General features: G+C 45.8%; 2 protein-coding genes across 5 annotated transcripts in view; one reads left to right on the forward strand and one right to left on the reverse strand.

The window, feature by feature from the left end:
* The window catches only part of RALGPS2 (Ral GEF with PH domain and SH3 binding motif 2), a 123,831-nt gene that overhangs the window by 72,070 nt on the left and 28,791 nt on the right, over positions 1 to 22,970 (forward strand). The gene's annotated exons all lie outside the window — the stretch shown is intronic.
* Positions 1,663 to 19,164, reverse strand: ANGPTL1 (angiopoietin like 1). Its single transcript, XM_045838373.1, has 5 exons — positions 18,817 to 19,164; positions 13,510 to 14,355; positions 5,225 to 5,418; positions 3,518 to 3,788; positions 1,663 to 2,455 (listed from the first exon to the last, which is right to left on the reverse strand). Exons 1-5 carry the CDS (start codon positions 18,824 to 18,826, stop codon positions 2,268 to 2,270), a joined length of 1,509 nt encoding a protein of 502 aa, XP_045694329.1. The 5' UTR covers positions 18,827 to 19,164; the 3' UTR covers positions 1,663 to 2,267.

The raw sequence follows: 22,970 nt of genomic DNA on the forward strand, positions 1-22,970 counted from the left end.
GGTCAGTGGATCCGATGGCCACGGTCCACTGAGCGCTTGCCTGTGTCAAGCATTGTTCTCAACGTTTTAGCGCGTGTATCGCCTCATTCCATTGTGCCGCAATCACGTGGGCCAGGTACTGTTGTTTCGTAGATAAGGAAACGGAGGCAAGAGTATGTCAGTGGCCCGGGGTGACCCAGCTAGTAGGTGATAGAGGTGGACCACGCACGCGAGCAGTTCTGGCGTGAGAGCCCGCTGTCCGTCACCCCACAGCACTGCTCCTCTCCCTGCGCCCAGGGAGGGCAATCGCGTGGGTTTCCCTGAAGCTGCCCGGGAGAGCAGAGTGGGCCCAGGGCCCGCGAAGTTGAGCGTCAGTCAGTCCGCTTTCCAGTGTGTGTGTCCACTCTTACATCGTTCTGCTTCTACTAGCACTTCTCTTCTGTGGAAATTCTGTAAGACTTGTCTCGATTGAGTTTTGGGTGGTCGAGCGAAATGCTACAGTTCTGTCACTAAATGGATGCCCTAGTAAAGTATTATTTAATTAAGATTTGATATAGCAATCAGATGGAATCTAATTCCTCTCAAATCTTACATTGTTTTTTTTGTTTTGTTTTTCTTTGCTTTGCTTTGCTTTGGTGTTGGGGGAATCCCTGTCTGGGGGGATTGGGGAGATACTTGAAAATCACTTTAGGAGGAGCATAGGTAAACAAAGAATAATAATACCACGATCAGGTTTTGACGTTCTCTTTACGCCTCACCGGAAGTTTTAGCTTGAGACGCGACAGAGGAACAACACTGGTCGTGGTGGTGGGCTTGAGCTGTTCAAATAAGGGATGGTCTTCGGTTCCGATTGGATTTTCTTTTCATTCGAGCAAAAGTCTCATGAGATTTCTCTAAAATTTTAGTTCACAAATGAATTAAGGACAAGGTCAGCTATAAGCAATGAACATATTTCTAGAAGGAAGTTGTTTCAGAACACTGGCAATACAGTTGTTAGTTGCAGAGATGAGTTAGAGATGTGCACGCTGTAAAACGCAGCTAGTAATTTGGACTGGCCGAACCCTCTGGATCCTGCTCTGACGCAGCACTGGGGGGATAGCTGGCCGGGACTTGAAGCTGTTCTAGCCCCGCCCGTCAGTACACAGTCACGCTTGCAGAGTCGTCCAGGCTTTCTGACTTGAGTAGCGACAGGTTTTTTCCACATAGGAAGGGCCAATAAGTTAGGGAGGAAAAGTATTTGTAAGTAAGCTTAAGAGTTATAATTCAGATCTGTTAGACCATTGGTTTACTGTAAACACTCTGCATTTTTATAATATCAGTATTTTGCTGATATAACACCGTGAAATGCATTTAGGGAGATTTTGTTCAGCAAATTGTACAAACATAGTATTGCCCCGCCGCGTGGCTCGGTTGGAGTGCCGCCCTGCACACCAAAAGGCTGTGGGCTGGGTCCCTCCCCGTCAGGGTGTTGCTGGAAGAGCTGGTGATGTTTTTCTCTCACACTGATGTTTCTCTCTCCCTCTGTCTCCCTCTCCGTCCCTCCCCCCTCTCTCTAAAATCAATAAATATATCTTTGGGTGAGGACTTAAAAAAGTCGTATGAACATAATACTAAAAATACATCTGTATATTTGTTTTTATAAATAGACCATTTAAATACTGTCTTAACGTTTATTTTTTGTTTTTAAATAATGTGTTTTTCTCCTGTGAGTCACCTAATTCTTTGGGGAAATTGGCATAAAATATGTTGTCAAGAATTTAATCATTTCATGTGAAAGGCACAGATTCAATTTGAAATAACTTTTATTTAATGCAAAATGTATTTTCCGTTGGCAAAACTAGAGTTTTCTCTAATTTCCTGTCTATATTTTTATAAATAAAATGTACTGCTTGGCTGAAATCTTAAAAATATTTTTTCATCGGAAGTTAGCGCAGTCTCATAAACTTTTTAAATAAATTGTTAAGGATCTCAACCACGTATTCAATTTTGATTTAAAATAAAGCTAAGATTTGTTGGACATTGTGGGAAATATTTACATTTTAGAAAACAAACTTTGCCTGTATTTACTGAACGTAATTTTTAAAGTAACTAGGATTGTGGAAGCTAATACTCTTCTCTGGTGTATTGAGGGAAGATGAATATAAAACTCATAGTTTTGTAGTCACGGTGAAATTCACTTAAAAAACTGCAGCCTCAGAAACGCATGGTGCAAAATACTCTCCGTGTAGAATGGACGCTTTCAGGAACCACACGGTGCGGGCTCCTCTGCAGCCGCAGGCCGTCCCCGGTCAGTCGATGGGCTTGATCATCATCTGAACCGCTCGCAGGGAGTACGACCCGCCTCGGTACTCGGCCCAGAAGATGCCGTCCTGGTGCTTGCTTCGGTAGTGGCCGCCCCGGTACCACACTCCGTTCAGGTTGGAGTGCGCGCAGGCGTTGTACCACCAGCCTCCTTTGTGGAAGTGGGCGCAGTTCCCTGTGGGGGGAGAGTGGAGAAAACCCAAGCACAGATCTCTTCTAAGTGCGGTTGCTACTCTGCAAACCGTCAGAGATAACCTGTGCAACAGCTTCGTTTTGAGTTTTTCTTACTGGCTTCGGTTAACCTTTTGCCTTCATAAGTTTGTTTCTTCGTTCATTCTGTTGCTGTTGCTTAAATGTAAGGTCTGTGGGCAATCCCCTGACTTGCCTTTCTTATCTTGCCCTTTGCTTGCTTAGGACTTGCTTTTTTTTTTTTTTTTTTTTAATAAGTGATTTGATTTTCTGGTAGCAGGGTAAATAAAATGCAAGCGTTGTTTGCATGGGAGAGAGAGAAAGATTGGGAAGGAAAGACAGTAAGTTGCTAAAGAGAGTGAAGCTTGGGGAAAATTAATTCTCAAAATAGCACAACTAACAATTACATGGGTATTTGTAAAAAAAATAATGAAGTTATCTTATAGCTCTTCCTTTTCTCTCTTGCCTCTGTGAAATAGGTTGAAACGCTTACCAGAAACAGCTGAACTGAAATATAAATCAGTTTTCAGGGGTGATACCTCTTTATCAGGGTACATGAACATTAAATTTAGAGTTACCTTATCTGGATGGCCTGAGCAATTCTTTCTAAAGAGATTATTCACAGCCCCTCTGAATAAAGCTCCTTTTCCTTCCTGCACCACGTGCCACCGTGCTGGTTGCTGTTCTCCTTGGCTAAGAAAGGCCCTTGCCCAGCCTGGCACGTGGGAGGTGTCCAGTTGGTGTCTGTTACAGCGTTCGGGCAGCTGAGAGTTTCATCTCCAGGTGACTGCGTTTTTGTTCCGTTTCCCACCCCCCACCCCTCCAAGTTCGAGCAGCAGGCCCTTCTGCACGGGGGTCCCACCTGGGGGCTGCCTTGTAGTTCTAGAAGAGCTCTAAAGCTATTCCTTTCAGCAGGCATGTCCCCTTTGATCCAAAGTGACCTTTCCAGAGAGATTTTTAGTAGTACACACTGTAATAACAGAGTTCTACTTCGTGTATAGAAAGTGGTGATTCTACAAAGAATGCATACCAGTGTTTTCCCACTCACCTGCATACATGTCTTTATCTCTGTCCAGCGTGGTGAACTGTTTACCGTTATGCCACATCAGGGAATCCCCTGCATTGCCCTGGTACGTCCCCAGGCGCAGTCTGTAGAATTCGCTTTCCGGTTCCAGGCGGAAGCTGCTATATTCGGCATAGACTTTTTTATCACTCCAGTCTTCTAATTCAATCAGCAGCTTGTAATTATCTTGGTTGCTGAGCATATAAATATTTTCCAATCCCAGCCAGTATTCTCCATCAATGTTGCCAAACCCTTTCTGTAAAAGAGCGTGAGTAGAGAAATAATTGTTGAGATAGTAAGTGCTTTAATAGAGAAGTTTTAAACATCTGAGCAGAGAGGCATCGGCCATTTAAGTGGTAGTGCGAACTTCCATTCTATTGGTGGTAGACCACCTGATCTCTATGAGCCCCACATAGTGCTTTGTTTTGCTTTCTCTTCATTTGTCAGTAGTGTTGATGTGCACAGCAAGTTTCAAACCCTATAGATAAGATGAAGGCAAAAGAGAATAAAAGTTGTTGGTAGCTACTAAAAACATCGGGTAATGAACTACCCAGGTCCTCAAAAACGGCTCCTGAACTCTCTCTTACTCCGAGAGCTCATTTTTTCAAAAGTATAGAGATGCCGTCCCCACCATAGTCAGACAAAAAGGGTATTTATCCTTATGATCATTCAGTAAAAATGATAGTATCTGTCTTAGAACAGATTATCTTCTTTAGCGCTATTATAGGTAAAATTAGTAACTATAAGAAGATAAAGTAGTAATCTTCAAAGTTCCCCCTTTGAAAAATTGTACATTCATTTTTGGGGGAAAAAAAAACAGTTCAGTAAGCTTTTGCCACCGTGTTTGTGCTGCAGAATTGAAGGTAAGTAAACCTGATCTCAATACTAAATGTATTTTCGAGGAGGTTATGCTGCAGAAATTCTTTTTTCTAATTACTCATTTAAAAATTGACACAATTTCCGACAAAGGGGGATATGTTAATGTATCCTTTTTTACTGCCAGTAAAATATCACCTAAGAATGAGTAATCATGTGATACTTAACAATTTTGTTTGGAGAATTAACCATCCACAAAGTACAGTTTTCCCATCTGCCATCCTTAAACTGAAAGTGTATACCGCGGATAAGAAAACGAGCATGATGAACGTGAGAATTACTAACAAAGACTAGTTGCTTACCTTTCCAAAACCGGCGTTGCAGGATGCTGGTCCTGTATGAAAGCCTAGGTGGGCGTTACTGCCCAACGGCACCAGTGTCTGGCATCACAGCTTAAAGCGTGGCGGCACGGTTATCAGAGGGAATTACTCTTAGAAAGGGGTCATTTTTTAAAAAGTCCTTCCCTTTACATCATGGCTTAAACGCACTTGCTGACGGGTACCGAAGTGGTCACAAACAGAAAAGGCCGTTACCACCGTAGAAATTGGAACTGGGGGTGCCCTTTGCAAAGAATTACGTGTGTGTGTAAGTCATCCAGACTGAAGGGGGTCGTTTTAAAGTATGTCTTCAGTTTCCTTTTTACATTTTGATTTTGACTTTGAAACTTGCAATGAGAAGCATCTTTTCGACAAGCGTTGATAGTGAAAAACGGGGATAGTTACTTTTGAACTTTGTGTCTCATCTGTTGTGTAGAACGGGCCCTGTTGCGGGAGCCGCCGTGTCCTACCCTCCCCCAGGTGCAATTCGCTGGCTTACCTTGTAGTTGTCCCAGTTTCGGAAGAAGTTGACAGAGCCATCTGTCCTCTTCTGGATGACGGTCCAGCCCCCGGGGTCCAAGCCGTTCTCGCACCACAGCTGCACTGGTCCGTTGCTGGTCCCGGGCTTAATCATGTAAATCCCACTCGCCGAGTAGCCGGCCTCTTTGGCGTGCTGGCAGTCTTTGAACGGTCCTGGAACGGAAATATGGCTGATCGCCGGGACACTCGATAGGAAAACAGCCACATGACAGCAGTTTTTCATCGAGAGTCTTACCTTTGTACCTTTCTTTACAGAGAATGCTTATTTTCTGCTGTGCATACGATGCTATAAAAGCTGAAAACCAAAGGAAAGGATTACCCCGGCCCCACTACCCGGGACAGTGATCTGTGTCGTTTTCCACTAGTCTTGTAAGGCTTTGTACACAAATACACACACTTTTATGCTGTTGTAATTCTAACACCCAAAGATAATTGGCTCCTGCCTTTGATCGTAACAGATATTTTCATGGTTCCCATTCTAGCGCTGTGGTAGCTGGGATTACACAGTCTCCGACGTCGCCGTATCACTGTGCATTCCGCTGACCTTGGGCGCTGGCGTTTCATCGGAATTTTGTGGCTAGAAATAACACTGCACAAAGTGTCTTCTCACTGGCTTCATTTTTCCACATTTTCCTATAAACAGACCGCGGGTTTGATCTACTGGATCAGGAGAGGGTGAAACTTTTACAGCTCTCCACGGCGCCCAGCTTGGGGTGTTCGGGATTTGGTGTCAGTGGAGCACACTGGTTCTTTGACGTCCTCCGTGAAAACAGCGCGCTGTGATCGAAGGGGTGTCAGACACGCTGACTGTTAGGGCGCCCTTCTGGAATCTCACAGTGTGCTTGCACATACTAAACTCGGAAAAACCCTGAGATAGACCAGGGTTTCCCACACTTAAAGGCTCTTCTGACTTTCCCCCCTTGTAACAAACAAACAGTCCACGAGAGTGCATTTCAGGAATGTTGGCAGCGTGCCTTTCTAAAGAGTTGTATCGGTTTATATGACGAAGAGTAATTTTCTTATTTAACCTACACAGTGATCCCGTGATAGCTCACAGATGTTCTGTAGACGAGACAGTTAACTAGTCGATGTTCCTGTACCTTAGAACTAAATGGTTTCTGGTAGCCACATAGGTCTGCGTTAGTTTTTCCAGAACTGTCTCTGCTGCTGCTCCTATAGGCTGGAAACTGTTTTAGGCTCAAGGGGTAGAGAAACAACCAACCGTGGAGTCAGGTGGGCAGTGGGGAAAGGACAGGTCGAGAGAGAATCTCACTACAACACAGCAGGTGCTCCAGTGGTGTTGCGTACCCAAGGCACACTCGTGGGGACGCTGGCTAGGAGATGGCTAACCCAGATTTGTGGGGAAGAGATCAGAGTTGGCCTGGGTCTGAGCCAGGTTTCGAAGATGGATCACGAGTTAGGCTAGTGGGCGTAGGAGGTGGATCCAGGTCACACGTGGGCAGCACGCTGAGTCACGGGGACCGAGAGCTCGGAGTTGTGGAGGGGTCATGACGTCTGCGGTGCGAATGGCTGAGGGTGGACCTTAGAGCCCCAGAGGCAGGCACTGGGGCTGAAGCTGATTCCCTCGGTTTAGAAGCCCAGTGGTCATGGTTGTTTCCTAGTTAGCCCGCGTTTCCTGAGGCATCACTTGGAGAACAGTCAGGAGGACACTGCGGGACGTTGGCCTGACTTTCCGGCCTGTTAGCGTTGTAGCTGATGTACGCATGGAGCGGTTTGAACTGTCAGCTCTGTGTTCGTACCCTGAGACTGTCACCATCGCGAATGTTTGCTCTGCACTCGTCGGAGCACAGTTCGGACGGTTTACGTTGAAGTGCATGTGCACGGGTTGGACCTGCATGAGGTTCTTTGAAATGCTGTAAAATAGTTAGAAACGCCCAGATTTTGAATGTTAATGGATATTTATCAAATGCCTTTTCCCCCCGCTATCTAATAGACCCTCAGATATTTAAGCAAATTGGAAAGCTCTGGGTTTTCCAAATCCAGCTTTGATGCGATTAGACTCCTGTTTGTGCACATTTAAAACTGTCTTCACTGCAATCTCCAGCCCACTTGTTTTGGGATGGGCTTCGAGCTCGCAGGGCGGGTGCCGGCTGGGCTGACTGCAGTTGATGCTGAGGCTGAGGGAAATGTAGCCGAAATCCTCGTCCAGTACGAGTGGATAGCATTAATAAAGGTACCGCTTACTGCTCCTTTTTTCTCCTCAGAGAGGACAGTAGACACCAGAGTTTGGTGTGTGTTTGTGTGTGTCTCACAAATAAACCATCAGCCTGTCTGAGCCAGTGCGTGCTGTTGGTCTGCGCACAGGCGTCGCCTGGTTAGTGCTCTCACGTCCGACTGACCTCCTGCTCCAGAACTAGATTATAAGTTGTTCTGACAGTAAGCGTTGTACTGCTTTCTCGGTGCCGTAAAAAGCATTGCTTAGTGGGAATTCTGAAATGACTAGTAGAAGAGGACAGCTTTATTTTTGAGAGGTCAAGTATAATTTGTTCGTTCATGTATTATCGAAATAAATTGATCGCCATATGCTCTAGGAGTTTGTTTGTAGTGGTTTGGCAGGTATAGAAGTACCTTTCTTTTAACATAGGTATGTTGTTGACCTTGGTCTTGCATTGAATAACCTTGCAATAGTCTCTGCCTTCCATGACGCACGATTAGATCCTTCTCAGGGTGAGAAACTGGAGTTCTGTACCTGGAATTTGATGGACCAGTCTCTCTCTTCCTCGGTGTGTTTGATGATTAAAGTCTGTATAGGGCTCACAAACTCCAGTTCCTAGGTCGGATTCATAGAGAGAACAGTACTGACCTGTCGCTCTTATTTCCCAGTGTGTGTTTCTCATCAAGGACCCATATTTTGCACAGAACAGTGGGTTGAAGAAAACAGATTTCATACTTTGAATAGCACCTTTACTTGGAACCACATTCAACATTCCTGCCCCTTGTTTACAAACTGTTTAATTACCTAAATTTAAAGGGGAATCCTTCCCTTTTTGTTGTTGAATTTCTCAAGTAGTTTCTTACTTTGTCCTTAGCCTGTACACTCTGTGATAGGAAAAACAGGACCCCCCCCCAAAAAAAAAAAAAAGATAGCCAATTAGAGCTTTCAAGTAATCGGTCAGCGAGTAAAATCTTTTGAAAGATAAACTTTTTTTATTGTATTTTTACTTTAGTATAAGATATATATCTATATATTTGACAGCATTTCAGGAATGGGAAGTTTGAGGCAAGTACTTTCTCAAGTGATAATAGATTCTTTCTTGTAATAATACGAATTACTTTGTTTATTAATCTAAGTTCAAAATGCAGTTAGCAACCCAAGCTGTTATTTTTGAAATTATTAAAAAGCTTACTGATTGCTTTCCATGAGTAGTTAATGGAATCATATTCCAACAGCTTCTTAGCTTATTAACATGTCTTCTTTAGTTTTTTGTTTTGTTTTGTTAATATAACTATTCCACTAAAACCAATTGCGTCTTACAAATTTATAAATAGGAAGCATTTAAATACTTGAAAATAAGTGTATTACACACTAAAAGGCATATTTTTAGTTTCTAGTGACTGCTTTTCAAGTTTAACTTTTTGAGCTTACTTTTTATGTCCCCATACGTGATAAGGCAAAGCACATGCAGGGAAATGCAGCAACAAAAGGTGACCCTCGGTGGCGGTCAGACCGCACACAGGCCATTCGCACGGATCCCCCCCTTCATGCAAGGGGCGGCTGGGCCTCCGAAAGGCCTCGCCGGAACCCACGTTCCCGATACTTGGTTTTGTGGTCTCACACACACTGTGAAGAAACGTTCTGTTCCATTTACCTGTAAGGAGTGAACTTACTTTCGTAAATACCATTTGTAAAAGGATAATGTTTTCTTCTGCAAGAGGCTAACCCAACATGCAGCCACTGGATGACGTTAGCAGTTGGGAGCTTCACCGATGGCGGGATGGCGGCGTGTGGTCATCCCCAGGCACTGTGGTTCTGAGGTGGGGGACAGCAATGTTCCTGGGGATGTTGTATGTTTAACTAACAAAATCATGCCGCTGTTGGCTGTAAGTTTGTTCTTATGAGGTGCGTTTTTCTAAGGACCATGTTAAAAGAAAGTATAAAATTACCTGTCATTACAACACCTTTTTAAAAAAATGATGGTAAGATATACATAACATTTACCAACTTAACCATTCTTAATTGAATTTATTGGGGCGACATTGGTTAACAGAATTACAGTCAGGCCAACTTAACCATCGTTAGTGTGTGGCGCAGCGGCTTTGGCGCATTCTCTCGGCTGTGCGCCCTGGCTCCAGGCTGGACGCTCCGCCCCAGAGCCGGCGCGCGCCCCCCCCGCTGCCACCACACAGCGCCCCCCCCCCCATCCCTCATTCTGCTCTCCCTCTCGATGAATCTGACTCTTCTGAGTACCTCGAGTAACTGGAATTACACAGTATTTGGCTTTCTGCGACTGGCTGAAACAGTTTTAAAGGGTGCACACAAATCGTGTACTCAGAGACTTCAAAATGATAATGCGCCGCCTGTGTGCGGAGTGCACTCGTGGGAACTGTTTGGTGTCTGACGCACGCACAGGTATAGCAACAGACGCCCACCTTTGTGCTGCCTGCGCGACACCCAGACATCTGAAATGTTTTTCTAGTCTGACACAGGAGAAAGAGTTTAGCACATAATAAAGAAAAGAAAATGGCCTGTTTATTATTGCTGGTAGCAAGTTCTGTTTGTTAAGAATTACAGAACATTAGGACTGGACAGGGATGTTCGAGTCTCCCGGTCCGACCGGTGCTCGTTGCGCAAGGGAGGAAACAGAGTCAGACAGGCCAGGCGGCTTCCCCGGCTCCATAACAACGGAACACGTTCTCGTTCTGTGCACTTTTCCCATATGTTCTTAGTGTACTGATACAGGTTCGCTGGTGGAGCTGACTACGTCCTTGAACTTCAGAGACCAACATTCATAGAGTAAAATAAGTAAGAACTTAATGTGTACTTACAACAAATAACAACAGGAAAAAAGTTAATGCCTGTCCTTAATTTTTACATTAAGGTTTGGTTTGTTAGGGATACATATACACCATTGTTTCATTACGGCAGAGATCTGTGTAATGGGACTTTGGATATGCTGAGTCCTGAGCGTGGAATTTAATTCCGGGGCATTAGGTATTTAATGGTGCTCCAGCCTGTTGTCACTGAGAGGACAGTATAAAATGAATGAATGTGGTAAAGACAGTGTATTCAAGTACAGCCGCACCTCGGTCCTCGTCAGCCACAGGCCTCGTCATACCCGGTGCTCGGGCATTGTGACGAGAAAAAAATGTTTCGGCACTCGGCGCTGGTTCGGGGCTCGTCACGCTTGCTAGAACCTGTGTGAGTCACGCTGCTGCCCTGCAAGAGTTCCGGGACGAATTAACGACGAGGACTGAGGCACCCCTGTACTTGCATCTCTACGCAGTGACAGTGTCTTTGGAATGACAACTCTTAAGAAGCTCTATAAAAATGCAATGCCGAGTCACTCAACATCTGTCTCGTGTCTGCCAGTGAGACACAACATCCATCTACCAGCAAGGAGCTTATCATCGGAAAGCACTTTCTAAGATGCCCATGTAGGTCCTGTGTGTGCAGGTAGAAATCCCTGGTAATTCGAGAGGCAACATAAGAAACATGTTACGGAGATGTCCGTGGAGGGGAGCGGTCGTTTAGGCCTGTGGGAGTCAACAGGGCCACGGGGAGGGGCAGCTGTTTTTATTTTATTATTTTATTTGAGTCTGAGCCTTATACTTTGAATAGTTAGAAGACAGTGAGGTGGTCTGTTTTACTGAAGCAGATGGTTTTTGTAAAGGAAAGTAATAGGAAGAAAGCTAATGAGGTAGGACTGCTCTTCTGAGGAGGCTGTTCGTCTTACCCAGGCAAAGCAAACTGGACTTTCTCAGTTTGCAGAGGGGGCCTGTAAGAAGTGTGGTGTGACCCACACGGCGGTGTAAGAAGCCCGATCTTCGGGCAGCGCAGGATAACGCGCTTCGGTGGAGAGAGAAGATGGGGTGGGGACACCAGCTGACAGGCTGTGACGGCATCTGAGTGCCCGGCCCGGTTGTTACCCCCTTTTACAAACGAGGAAACGCGGGCACAGAGCAGTTCTCTGCCTCCTCCCGCCTGCTCGAGGCCACTCCGCTAGGAACCCAGAAGTCCCCCTGCTCTAGCGGCTGTCGTGACGAGTTTGCATTTAAGCAGGAGTTCCGGCTCTGACACAAGTGAGGGGCACGTGCGTGACAGGGGGCAGACAGAAAAGCGACGTGGCCAGAACCCAGCTGACCGTGTGTGAAGCGACAGGGCAGTGTCCGAGGCGAGCTGGGCAAGTGCAGAAGTGGCGGGAACGTAAATCAAAGTGGAGACGTCAAAATCGATTGACCCATCAATTTTACCTACATTTATTCCAAGGATATAATCACAGAGAAAGCAAAAGCAGAACAGTTATTTTTAAAATTTAAAAGACTATTGATTATCATGTTTGGGGGGGACTTAAAGGTTATTCCCAAAATGTTAATGATTTATTTATGGGTATTTGGATATTCCGCGAAACTTTCTTAAAAGTTTATTAGTATTTCCTAGATTTTCTTCAGTAAATATGTATTGCTTTTATAATAATAATTTACTTATTCCTGAAAGGAGAATGCTAGTTTGGGGAAACGATTATTTTAGGGTTCACTTACTACTTCATTCATTCATTCCTCGGGTATTTATTGTAGTGCTTACAACATGCCGAGGACAGTATGCCAGACCTGGTCCCAACCGGATGTCTGAGATAGAAAGACGGAAAAGGCAGTTCCCTTTCTTGCAGAAGCGCCCCATCTAGCAGGAAGGCAGACATGCAGACAAGCAACTCCAGTGGAATATGACAGAGCACATTCAGGGCTAAGTTGGCAGTCTGGGGAAAGAGCCGTCTCAATAGCATTGTTTGAATCTGGGAAGGTGTAACACTTGAGGTATTCTTTGAGTTGAGCCTTGAAGTTTGCCACATTGACAGATAAAGCTGAAAGAAGGCGTCTCACAGAGGAAGCAGCCACCTGTGTGGTAACAGGGGAGCATCTAGATGCAAGCATCCGGCCTTGGCTGGAGCCAGGAGGGAAAGCTCCAGGCTGGGGTCGCCCAAACAGTGGGGGCACCTGTGGCCTGGAGACCTCTGAAACAGAACACCTTGAAGAAAGCCCATGGAAGACACAGATGGGAGAAGATGCCTGTGGGGGACCTAGAGAAGGAGGCAGAGTCTGACAGAATAGGATGTGGAGGCTCAAGAAACCACAGGAGTGACTGGTCAGTGGTGTCTACGGCTGCAGGCAGACCCAGCCTCTGTGCGATGTACGTTTGTGTTTGCAGTAGAGGTAGAGATATTAGGATGAATTCTAGGTTTGGCTCTGTGTGTGTGTGTGTGTGTGTGTGTGTGTGTGTGTTTGGCTAGTGAAAACTTATACTCACAAGGGTAAAAAGTACAGATTGTAGTTTAGACACCTTTTTCTACTGAGACTGAGCAAGAAGGCATGGGTTTCCTACAGATGTTTCCAAGACGGGAAAGAGCAGGGAACCTAGGCCCAGAGCGGACGTGATCTCGGCACAGCAGCAGGAGATGCGCGTGCTGAGGTGGAGGTGAGGAGGAGGTGTGATCCTAGGCTTATGGAGAGGGAAAGCAAAGTTTCCGTGTTCCTGTTGAGGAGGAGGAGGAGGATGGGCAGAGGAGAGGGAGGTAAGTAAAGGATTGGCGAGCGGCAGCGAGGACCTAGCTGGAGACCCACAGGACGGTGCGAGAGGAGCGGCTCCGGGCTCATTCCTGTCTTGGTGCTGGGAACTGGGATCGTACGAGTTTGAGCATGAGACTGCTTTTTGCAGAGTGCAACTGTGTTTATAGTCTTAGAGCTGAGAGATCTATTTAACCTCAATTGTTAGTACATCAGGGTTTTTTCAAAATTAATTTATTCTTAGAAAGAGGGCAAGAGAGGGAGAAAGAGGTGGCGAGAACGTTGTCTGGTTGCCTTTCACACACCCCCAAATGGGAGTCTGGCCTGCAACCTGGGCATGTGCCTGACTGGGAATCGAACTGGCGACCTTTGTTTGCAGGGCGAAGCCTAGCCCACCGAGCTACACCAGCCAGGGCTTAACTTCAATTCTTAATAAAAAAAACAAAAGCAGAAATTTGAATATGCATGTATAGTGACATCACCCAAGTGAAAGCAGTGACTCACCTTCATTGATGAAAGTTACCGGCGGGGTCTTGAAAGGGCTTTTGGTGGGAGATGCTGGAAGGTCGGGTGGGGGCACAGAGTCTCTGGGGTCCCCCGGGTCCCTCTGTATCTCATTGCCTCCCAGCAGCCCCGGAGTGTGCTGGTGGCTGTTGGGAATGTGGCGTGGCACCACCTGGACCAGAGGAGGAGACCCCTGGGGGTCCTGTCGGGAAAATATCCTCAAGCACTGTTCTTCCAGCAGAGTGATGGTCACGGACTGGTTATTGACCAGGTCCGCCAGGGAAGCGTATTTCACCTCCAGCTCCCGGTACCTTGTTGCCATCCTCAGCATCTCGGTGGTGACGTTGAGGATTTTATTTTCCAGCTGGGAGAGCTCCAGCGAATTGTCCCTCTTGCGGATGATCTCGTGGAGCAGCTGCATGTACAGCTGCGTGACCCGGGAGTTCATGTTGCGGCTCTCTTTCCGCAGCAGCTTGACCTCGTTCACGATGTTCCCGTCCACGTCCACCACCAGCTGCAGGCCGTCGATCTCGCGCTTCTGCTTGGAGAGCACGTCCCGCAGGTTCTCCAGGTCCATCCGGGTGATCATGTCCTTGATGGCGCCCGCGTCCTGCCCTTTGGTGTTGACGCAGATGGGCCCCGTTATCTTCTGCTCGGGGACCAGGAACGTGTAGGCGCACTTCCTGACTTCCTCTCTGCCGTCCGTGGCGCGGGGGTGTCTCCTCGGGGTCGCTGGTTTTATTTGGAACTGGCGTCCTCTGCAGTGTTCGGTGCCCGCGAGCAGGAGGAGCAGCACAGTCAGGGTCCAGGGAAAAGCCTTCATTTTCAAATGAGCTTGTGTGACGTCTTTTAAAGAACAAATCGATGAGGGGAAGAAGTCAGAGGAATTAATGTTAATCTGCTTTTAAAGTCAGTAAAATAAAGTGTCTAAGGGGAAGGCTGCGTATCTAACGGTGAATAAATTGGATCAGAACTAATGTTATTAGTTTCTTAAGCTCAGTATCATAGCGCCTTCGTGTTTGTTGAACATGAGGTTTCAGGGAACAGCTCTCCGGTGGCGCCTCACTGCTTTTTGTCCCCCGCTCAGGGAGCCGGTTTTGGAGAGTGCCCACTGGGTGCGGTGGCACCCTAATGAGATACTTTTCTGACCTTTTTTAAAAAGCTCACTTACCATCTGAAAACTCTTAACATGGCGCACAATGTTTGTGAAGGCCTCAATCAAAACGTCGTTCCCTAACTAGTGTTAAAGTTGCTAGGTGACAACTAGTCAAGGTTTTATATTTATGTTGTGTGGTTGCAATTAAATTAGCCCTCTCAATAAATATCTCTTAGAACTATCAAGTTAAACGTTTTTGGACAAATCTGAAATGGGAGCATTGTAGTGTCCTGTCTTTGTTTTTGAAGCATGTCCTTTTGGGATTGGGGACAAGTTTAAGTTTCATGTCCCCAAGTTTGGGGACATGACAGAATGCGCACAGTCATTATTGTGGGTGATGGTGTTTCTCCTAAATCACAGTATTGCATACGCTCTCCACTTACATGCGACCCAGCAGGGTCACTCTCCTAACAGGTTGTCCTGAACTGTATGTAGTTCAGTAAAACGTTAGCCTTCTCTAGCCATTCCCACGGAAAGGAACTGTCTGTGATTGAATGTGATTGTTAGAGTCGGAGAGTGCCCTAGAGACGGCCTCATGCGAGAGCCTCTCTGCACCCGTGCGCATGGTCAAGGCCAGGGCCGCACAAGGAGGTCCTGCTGGATCCGGGTCAAGAATTCAGGCTCCCTGGCTTTTCAGGGAGTGCTTATTGCGGTGGCCAACACTCTGAAGTCTGTGCTTGGGATGTTCCGGTTTTGCTGTGGCAGAGGAGAGATACTTGCCCTCTCTGGTACAGCGTCTGTGGAAATCCTAGAACTGCCTTCGCCCCAAGAACCAGAGCCCTTTCCCTTCCCTGCAGTTACCGCCCTGAAGGGGAGCAGCAGCCGAACGAGTGAGCGTGCCCTCTGCCGGGTCCTCAGCCAGCTGAGGTGCTACTGTAGCCCACCCCCAGACTCCTGTACCCGGGACTCTTAGCTGCTGTTTGTGAGGGGCGCTGTGGCTGCCCTAAGACGGAGCTTTTCTACCCTGTTTTCTACCTAGGGACTTGCTTTTCATTTGAGAAGCCAAGTCCCAAAGTATTCGTTTGTGCCTGTTGTCAACGGTTACAACGCAGTGATAACCAGAGTCCACACCTACTGCGTGCCTGCTACATGCCAGGCATTGCTTCAAGCCCTTCGCATGTATTAAATCACTCCTTCTCACTATATCCCTCTGAGGTGGGTGAGGACCCCTGATTGCAGATGAGGAAACTGGCAGCCGGAAGTTGAGCACCTTATGAGAGATGGAGCCACAACTTGAACTCAGGCAGAGAACTCCAGGGTTCACAGTTTTCGTTAACCACTACATCCTAGGTCCCTCCTGTTTTCTGTCAGCAGTGCTGTAATAAGCCCTTGTATTTGTGTTTGCTTAGCACACGTTAACTGTCTTGCAGTCGCACCATTTTGCAAAGAAGTGAATCCTCAAGTGGGATTCAGATGATCAGCTTGCCAGTTCTCTAGACCTGTGGTTTTTATCCCGCGCTGTCGTAGCTGCAGGAGTCTGACCCTCGTGCTTCTTGTTGTTCACCAAGGCCGGGGAGGGTGGGGGGGGCCAAACAAGGAGTGGGTGGGGTGTGGAGAGTTACTGTTCGTTTGCAAAATAAGTCAGATAGAAGGATGAGTATCATGATACTCCATATTTATATTAAAGGCCTTCTCTTGCTGACTGAGTGCCAAAAACACACCTGGATGAGTACTTTTAGTTTTTTGTTACACTTCGCTTTCTGACATCAGTAGGAAATTGAGACCTTCAGAGTCTTCTATTTTACTTTTAAAAGGGCTTTTACTACCTAGAATCACCTACTCCGAACACCAGTAAAAGATTCCTCGTTACATTCATGGATTCATGGAAGCGAGATGTGGGTTAATTTAAAAGCGAAGGGCAGTAAAAGCAGCGGAGCCTCCTGGGAAAACGCACGGTGCTTGCCCTCCACAGGCGTGTACCTGCTGCTCCCAGCCCCGCGTCTCACGCTCAGACCAGAGCAGAGACCCTCGGGCCGTGGAAGGGTGCTAGTCATCTGCTCCGAAATAAGCCACCCAGACCGGGGAAATTCAGAAAGTATCGTGCAACTTCAAAACAAGCAGAATTTCCTGAACAGTGTCCTACTTGGAAAGCTTGCGTCCCTGCCAGACGCAGAGTTTTATAGAACAACTAAGAGTATATAACCCAAGGCTGTTCCCGTGACTTTCCATCACTGTTGTCACAGAGGAACAAAGACGTGAAAATCCGAATCTGAATTAAAGTAGCAGTGGCTTCCTTTGGGCGTGTCCTGCCCAGGCTGGCTGTGGGTTCTGCACGGTTACATCATAACATGGATGTTGTGGTGGGTCTACCCACCGCAAGAGAATCTGACCTAAATTGCTATTTAAAGGAGGCAACCAAAAGTTTATTTTTTAAGCAAATACAGTTCCCTTATCCTTACAAAAGTACTGACTTTGTTGTCATCTAACACAGAGTAAGGAGCCAGATTTTTAAGTAGTAGACCTAGCTATGTCATGAGTAAGGAACTGGCTTTAAAAATACATTTACTGTTCCATTTTCTGAAACATTCTCATTTAATATTTTCCCACATATGTTCAGTTTTAAAAGTGAAAGATCCATAAATCTGTGTTACCTCATAAAACCTTTCTGTATATGTTAAAAATTTTCCTAGGCCCCAAGAGAATGTTATAAATTAGTTACAGTGTACTTAAGTTTAAATCTGTCTTTGCTTGTTGTTCTTGGGGGGGGGGGGAAGTCTTCCATGCTTTGGGTTAATTCTCCTGGTACTTTTTCTCTGCATAGCTGCTCCACTGCCAGCTAACAGAGAGCAGAAGCGAGCCGGAGAGACTTCCTTTCGGGTGGTAACCGCACAGAGGCACCTCGCCGGCTGTGCCTGCCGCCCTGGAAGCAGCACGGGGCAGCAGACGTAAATTCAGGAGGCACCCACAAGGCCTCAGGTGAAGAGCGTGCAGGGCGAGACTTGTGTTCTGCAGGCTCTGGGGTTTAGATTGCATGCTTCCCTGAGGCTTCCGTCAGGACTGAGGTTTAACGAGGTCCCGCACTTTTCACGGGCAGCAGCGAACACATGACGTGGTTCAGACCCAGGGTTGCTCGGGAGTGTTCGTCAGACTCTCTTGTAAAATACGTTTTACAGAGATCCTCCCAGAAGATTCTTATCATCAGTGTCTTTCATGTTTAAAAGGACAGGGGGTCCCCAAATCATAACAACAGACTTCGGTAGCTTTGGTGGTAAAGCTTACTAATTAGTAACTAGTAATTTTATTGCTGATCACTCCTACAAGCCAGTTAAAGCCCCCAGATAAAATAGTGAAAGAAACGTCTTGCATGTAGTTACCAAAATTATTTCTATATTTTTTCTCTTTTAATCTTGTATTCAAGTTAAGTGTATCTTCTGGATTTTATTTTCTGGTGGTAATGCTGACTTATGTAATAATTTTATCACATTTTCTTTTTATCTCCAGTCCCAATCTGTAAGGTTTTATGGGGTTTTTATATGTCAGTAACTTTTCCTTTTCAATTAATTTCAGTTATAGCAGCTTTTATTTCTGTTACCCAAGTCAAATTACTGTTACATGTGAAACTGGGAAAATATTTTAAATTTTGAATTTTAACAGTATTATAGACCTGCTGAAATCATTCCAAGGATTTCTGCCTATATTTGGTTATACTATAATTGAGGTATTGTTCCAAAGTCTTTCAGTTCATTTTTTTCTTCTTAGCTTTTTTTTTAACTATAGTTTAAGATATCTTAACAGTATAAATCCTCAGCACACACTGTAGCTACATGAGGAAGACTAATGTTTCCAGCTGTTTAAGGTTGTATCCCTTTGTTTTTAATCACTGTGCTATAAATATAAACCTTACATGTTCGTTCTCAAGTTAAAATTTTATCTCGTGTCACTAAAGCACTTGTTTTCTGAAACCCAGCATATACGAATGACTCTGTAAGCATATCGCTAAATATTACTAAATTCAGTCTCAAGTAATGCAGTAGTCTTCATAAAGTGCACAATGACCAGTTTTTACACAAAGTTGCAAGACAAAACCTTTTTCAGATGAAATAAATTGTCATATACTCCAAAATTCTTTAATAAGAGATTTTGAAATTTCTACAACAAATGTAAAGTAATTATGCATTTGACATACATTAGAATTAAAAGTATTAAAGTACCTTTTTGCATCTGTCGAGAAAGCAAAGCCAGAAACTTGCTGCTCTTATTCTTGCTTTTAAAAATCAGTGTAGGGGTTCGTTCGTCTGTGACTTGAATGGCAGCTGCATCTTGGGCCGTCGAGTCCGAGCTGTAGCGAGGAACTTCTTTTCCTTCTTATGACTCTCATCAATTGAACTTGACAAGCCACCTATGTAATTTTAAGTAGTGGAGTGGAAGTTCTGGCCTGTGGGCTGTCTCTAATCCGGCAGAGAGAGCATTGTGGCTTTGCTGCGTCTGCCACATGGAGAAATGCGGTAACCAGCTGCAGCTGACCCAGATTGCGTGTACGGTGCCCTTGAATAGTGATTCCCTCTTTCTCGGTAGACTCAAGTTCAGCCCACATATTACGTCACCAGAAAGTTGCAGGAGACTGGGGGCGTGGGGGAGTCTCCTCCCTAGGATTTCCTCTCTGTAGCCTGAAATAAGGGTGGGGGGGGAGCGGGATCAGCAGGAGGTTGAATAGCTCGGAACAAGGAGGGACTGTGCAGGTTGAAGGAAGGGCACCATCTGGAAACAAATTATCCTGGTTCAGCAGGCAATTATAAAACAAACATTTGAGTCTGCTGGCCAGAGAGCTTTGAGGTTAAATACTAAAAAAAAAAAAAAAAAACAGTGCTCAACTTCACTTAGAAGGAGTTGCAGGCTGATGAGTTTGTTTTTTGTTACAAAGAACAAGAGTTACCTTGGGCAGGAGGCAGGCTCCTAAATAATGCATTGCTCTTCGTAGCCTGGAAGTTTTCAACGTTTTCACTCAGTTGCCATTTCAGAAGGTTTGAACCTTGTAAGAAACCTGAGGTTGTTGCAATATATTTTTCTTACTGTATAATGTTTCTTAAGATAAATCTGCTCATTTTATATATATAATACCGAAAATAAGTGGAAATCTGTGTATTAAATTCTTACAGAAATTTAGCAGTTTTTAAACAAACTTGGATGCTATGTCGTGTCTTCCTCCTGTTCTACAACATGGCAGCTCTTGTCTGAATGAGGTGATTCTTGGACTTGCTGTGCTGTGATTTAAATGAAAACATAACCTTGGCCTGAGTGGGGATGAAAAGAGAGTTCTGCCGTGGTCAGGTGGCTCAGTTGGTTGGAGCATCATCCCAGGGACTTTCGGTTGTGGGTTTGATCCCAGTCAGGGCACAGATGCAGGCTGCAGTTCCGTGCGGGTTGGGACTCCTCTCTCTCTCCCCCTTCCTCTTTCTCTAAAATCAACAGACTCACCCTCAGGCGAGGGTTAAAGAAGAGAGGGTTCTGACAGCGCGCCCCTCCCTCCTCCCACTCGCCCAGCCACTGGCTGCGTAAACTTGGGTAAGGCACTTTCACCTACCGCTGGCCCGGTTCTGCTGCTGTGAAGTCAGGGTACTGGAGAGATGTACTAGTTGCTGAGCACTAACTGTGCTGTTATATTTTATTAAATCAGGAAGTGTAATTAAGTAACTCAGTAGCTGAGGAAACACAAGTGTAGGCTTCGGTGCCTCGTCCTTGAGCACCAGGTGGGAGGCTGGGGGGTTCGAGTCTGACCCCAGAGCCTAGGCCACGGCTGGTGGCTGCTGCCAGGCAACCGCCTTCCGGCTCGCACTTTCTCTGCACACCACGTGCTCCCCCCCCCCCCCCCCGTTGCTGTAGCTTGTCTCTCTCTTTCTGATACTGCCACCATCATCCACGTCCTCATTCACGGTCAGCTTAGCCTCCACCTCTGTCTCCACATTCCCGTGCCATACACAGGCATTCCGGGGGCTGCACACTCAGGGGCCTGCAAAGACAGCGCTCGCACGAGTGCAGCGGGTGACGGGACAATAAGCAAAGTGAACCAGAAGCGACACGACAACTGGAAAATGAGGGCTGGGACGAACTGACATCATCATGGTTACGGGGTCTGCACCCTTCCCAGCTCTACCTCGTTGCTGCAGGATCCGCCCGTTTTTTTAGGGAAAGGACGTCGTTTAGGTGTTTCCTAGGATATTTCCTGATTCTGAAAACGTCGGGACGGATGGGTTGCCAGCCTCCGGTCTCTGATTTACGTGGTGCACTGCGTGACACGGTCCTGCGGGGGGCGTGTTTTATTCGCTCGTGGTTTAATCCGGGCAGACTGGGAGCAGTGTGTTCCTCCCGAGTCGTTTTTTACTGCAGCGATTTTGCGCTTTGGAGCTTCAGCAATTAGGAAGATCACCAGCCACCGTAGGAAATTGGAATGGCAGGCGTTCGGGAACAAATAATGGTTAGTTTGGCATGTAAAATTGAAAATGAACGTCAGGAGCTCAGTTCCGTAGAGATTTGGGAAATCGTTAGGTGATCGTTGAAGCTGCAGGAGCAACGTCATCCAGAAGAGGTGCCTGTGGAGTGGGAAGGTTAACGGCGCGACCATGGGGAATGCCAGCTTCCGGGGAGCACGAGGGAAAACGAGAACGGAGGGGATGTGAGGCGCTTGGAAGGTTCTAGCACTGAAGACCAGGGAGCCGAGGGAATAGTGAAAATAGTACAGAGAGACAGCAGGACGAGACCGAGAGAGACAGTTAAAGCTGTAATAATGAGGAGGTCATTGACGCCTTTTCCGGACTGAGTTTCAGCAGCGAGATGATCCCGACTTCAGATTGTATGGTAGCTTGAAGAGCAGTAACCGGATAAAATTTAACTGCCCCGGGGGATAGTTTCTACAGTGTATGGAGAACTCAGAAACCAGCAAGAAGACAACTCAGAGGAAAAAATGCACAAAGGAGTGTTCGTAGAATTATAAATGCTTAACCTCATTATTAAAACACCATGAGATATTTTATACCCACAAGATTGGCAAAAATTAAGGAACTGATAATATCAAGTGTTAGCACAAGTGTGGATCTATAGAAACTACACACTGTCAATGAAAGTATGAATTGATACAGTTTTAAAAAGCAACGTGGCCAAAGAAACCCAAAACAGTCGTTTAAAGGATATATGTGGCATTATTTGCAATAATCAAGGTATGGAAGCAACCCTAGTGCCCATCGATAGACGAGTGGATAAAAAAGCTGTGGTACATCTATACAATGGAATATTACTGGGCTGTTAAAAAGAAAGAAAACCTACTATTTGCGAAAACATGGATGGACCTAGAGGGCATCGTGCTAAGTGAAATAAGTCAGAGACAAATATCATCGTATGAGTTTACTCATGTGTATGGAAACAGACTCACAGATACAGAGAACAGACTGATGGTAGCCAGAGGGGTGGGAGAAGGGGGGCTGGGTGGAAAAGGTGAAAGGATTAAGAAATGTAGATTGGCAGTTACAAAATAGTCTCGGGCATGTAAAGTACAGCATGGGAAGTGTAGTCAGTAGTACTGTAAACGCTAAGTATGGTGCCAGGCGGGTAGTTGAAATATCAGGGGAACACTTTCTAAAGTATATGATTGGATGACCATTATGCTGTATACCTGAAACTAATACAAAATAATGTTAAATGTGAACTGTAATCGAAAGATTTAAAAAAAAAATGTGTTAGCTCAGTGGATTGAGCACAGGCTGCGAACCAAAGCATCGCAGGTTTGATTCCCAGTCAGGGCACATGCCTGGGTTGCAGGCCACGGCCCCCAGCAACCGCACATTGATGTTTCTCTCTCTTTCTCCCTCCCTTCCCTCTCTAAAAAAAATAACAAATAAAATCTTTTTAAAACTTTTTTTTAAATGTGGGTACTGTCTTGCTGTGTCTATGGCAACATGGGGGCGGGGGAGTAACTCAAAAGTCTGTCAGATGAGTTTGTGATACAGTTACATGTTAGTTTATTCTCAATTTAAGGAATTAGAGCTGCATTTAACAGCATGGGTGAATAAGCACTGTTTCCATTTCAATGAGTTTGTTGAAGGGAGAGCGATAAGGGTCCCATCTTGAAGAAGAGGTCAGATTTGAAGGAAAGTTGCTTTGATTTCTTGTTTCCTTACCTAGAGGAGACCTAAGTGTGTGCTTGGCTCTGGAAAAGGGGCGCGTGGAGAGGAGCGATAGTGGAGGCAACGGTGGGTGTTTCACAATCAAAGTCACAGTTTAGGTTTGGAAGGAAGGGAGGGATTCTTCTTCCTCCGAGGAAGAGGAAGAGGAGTGGAGCTGGGCTCAGAGTCATTCGAAGTCATCAAAAAGAAGC

Source organism: Phyllostomus hastatus, unplaced genomic scaffold (genome assembly GCF_019186645.2).
Source record: "Phyllostomus hastatus isolate PE091 unplaced genomic scaffold, TTU_PhHast_1.1 phas_contig_283, whole genome shotgun sequence".
NCBI lineage: Eukaryota > Metazoa > Chordata > Mammalia > Chiroptera > Phyllostomidae > Phyllostomus > Phyllostomus hastatus.

Excerpts from the sequence above, each read along its gene's own strand:
- ANGPTL1 (XM_045838373.1), bottom strand. Across the intron at positions 5,419-13,509 it reads GGTAACTTTCATCAATGAAG|GACCGTTCAAAGACTGCCAG; the intron begins GTGAGTCACTGC and ends TTTCCGTTCCAG. Across the intron at positions 3,789-5,224 it reads GAAACTGGGACAACTACAAG|AAAGGGTTTGGCAACATTGA; the intron begins GTAAGCCAGCGA and ends GCTCTTTTACAG.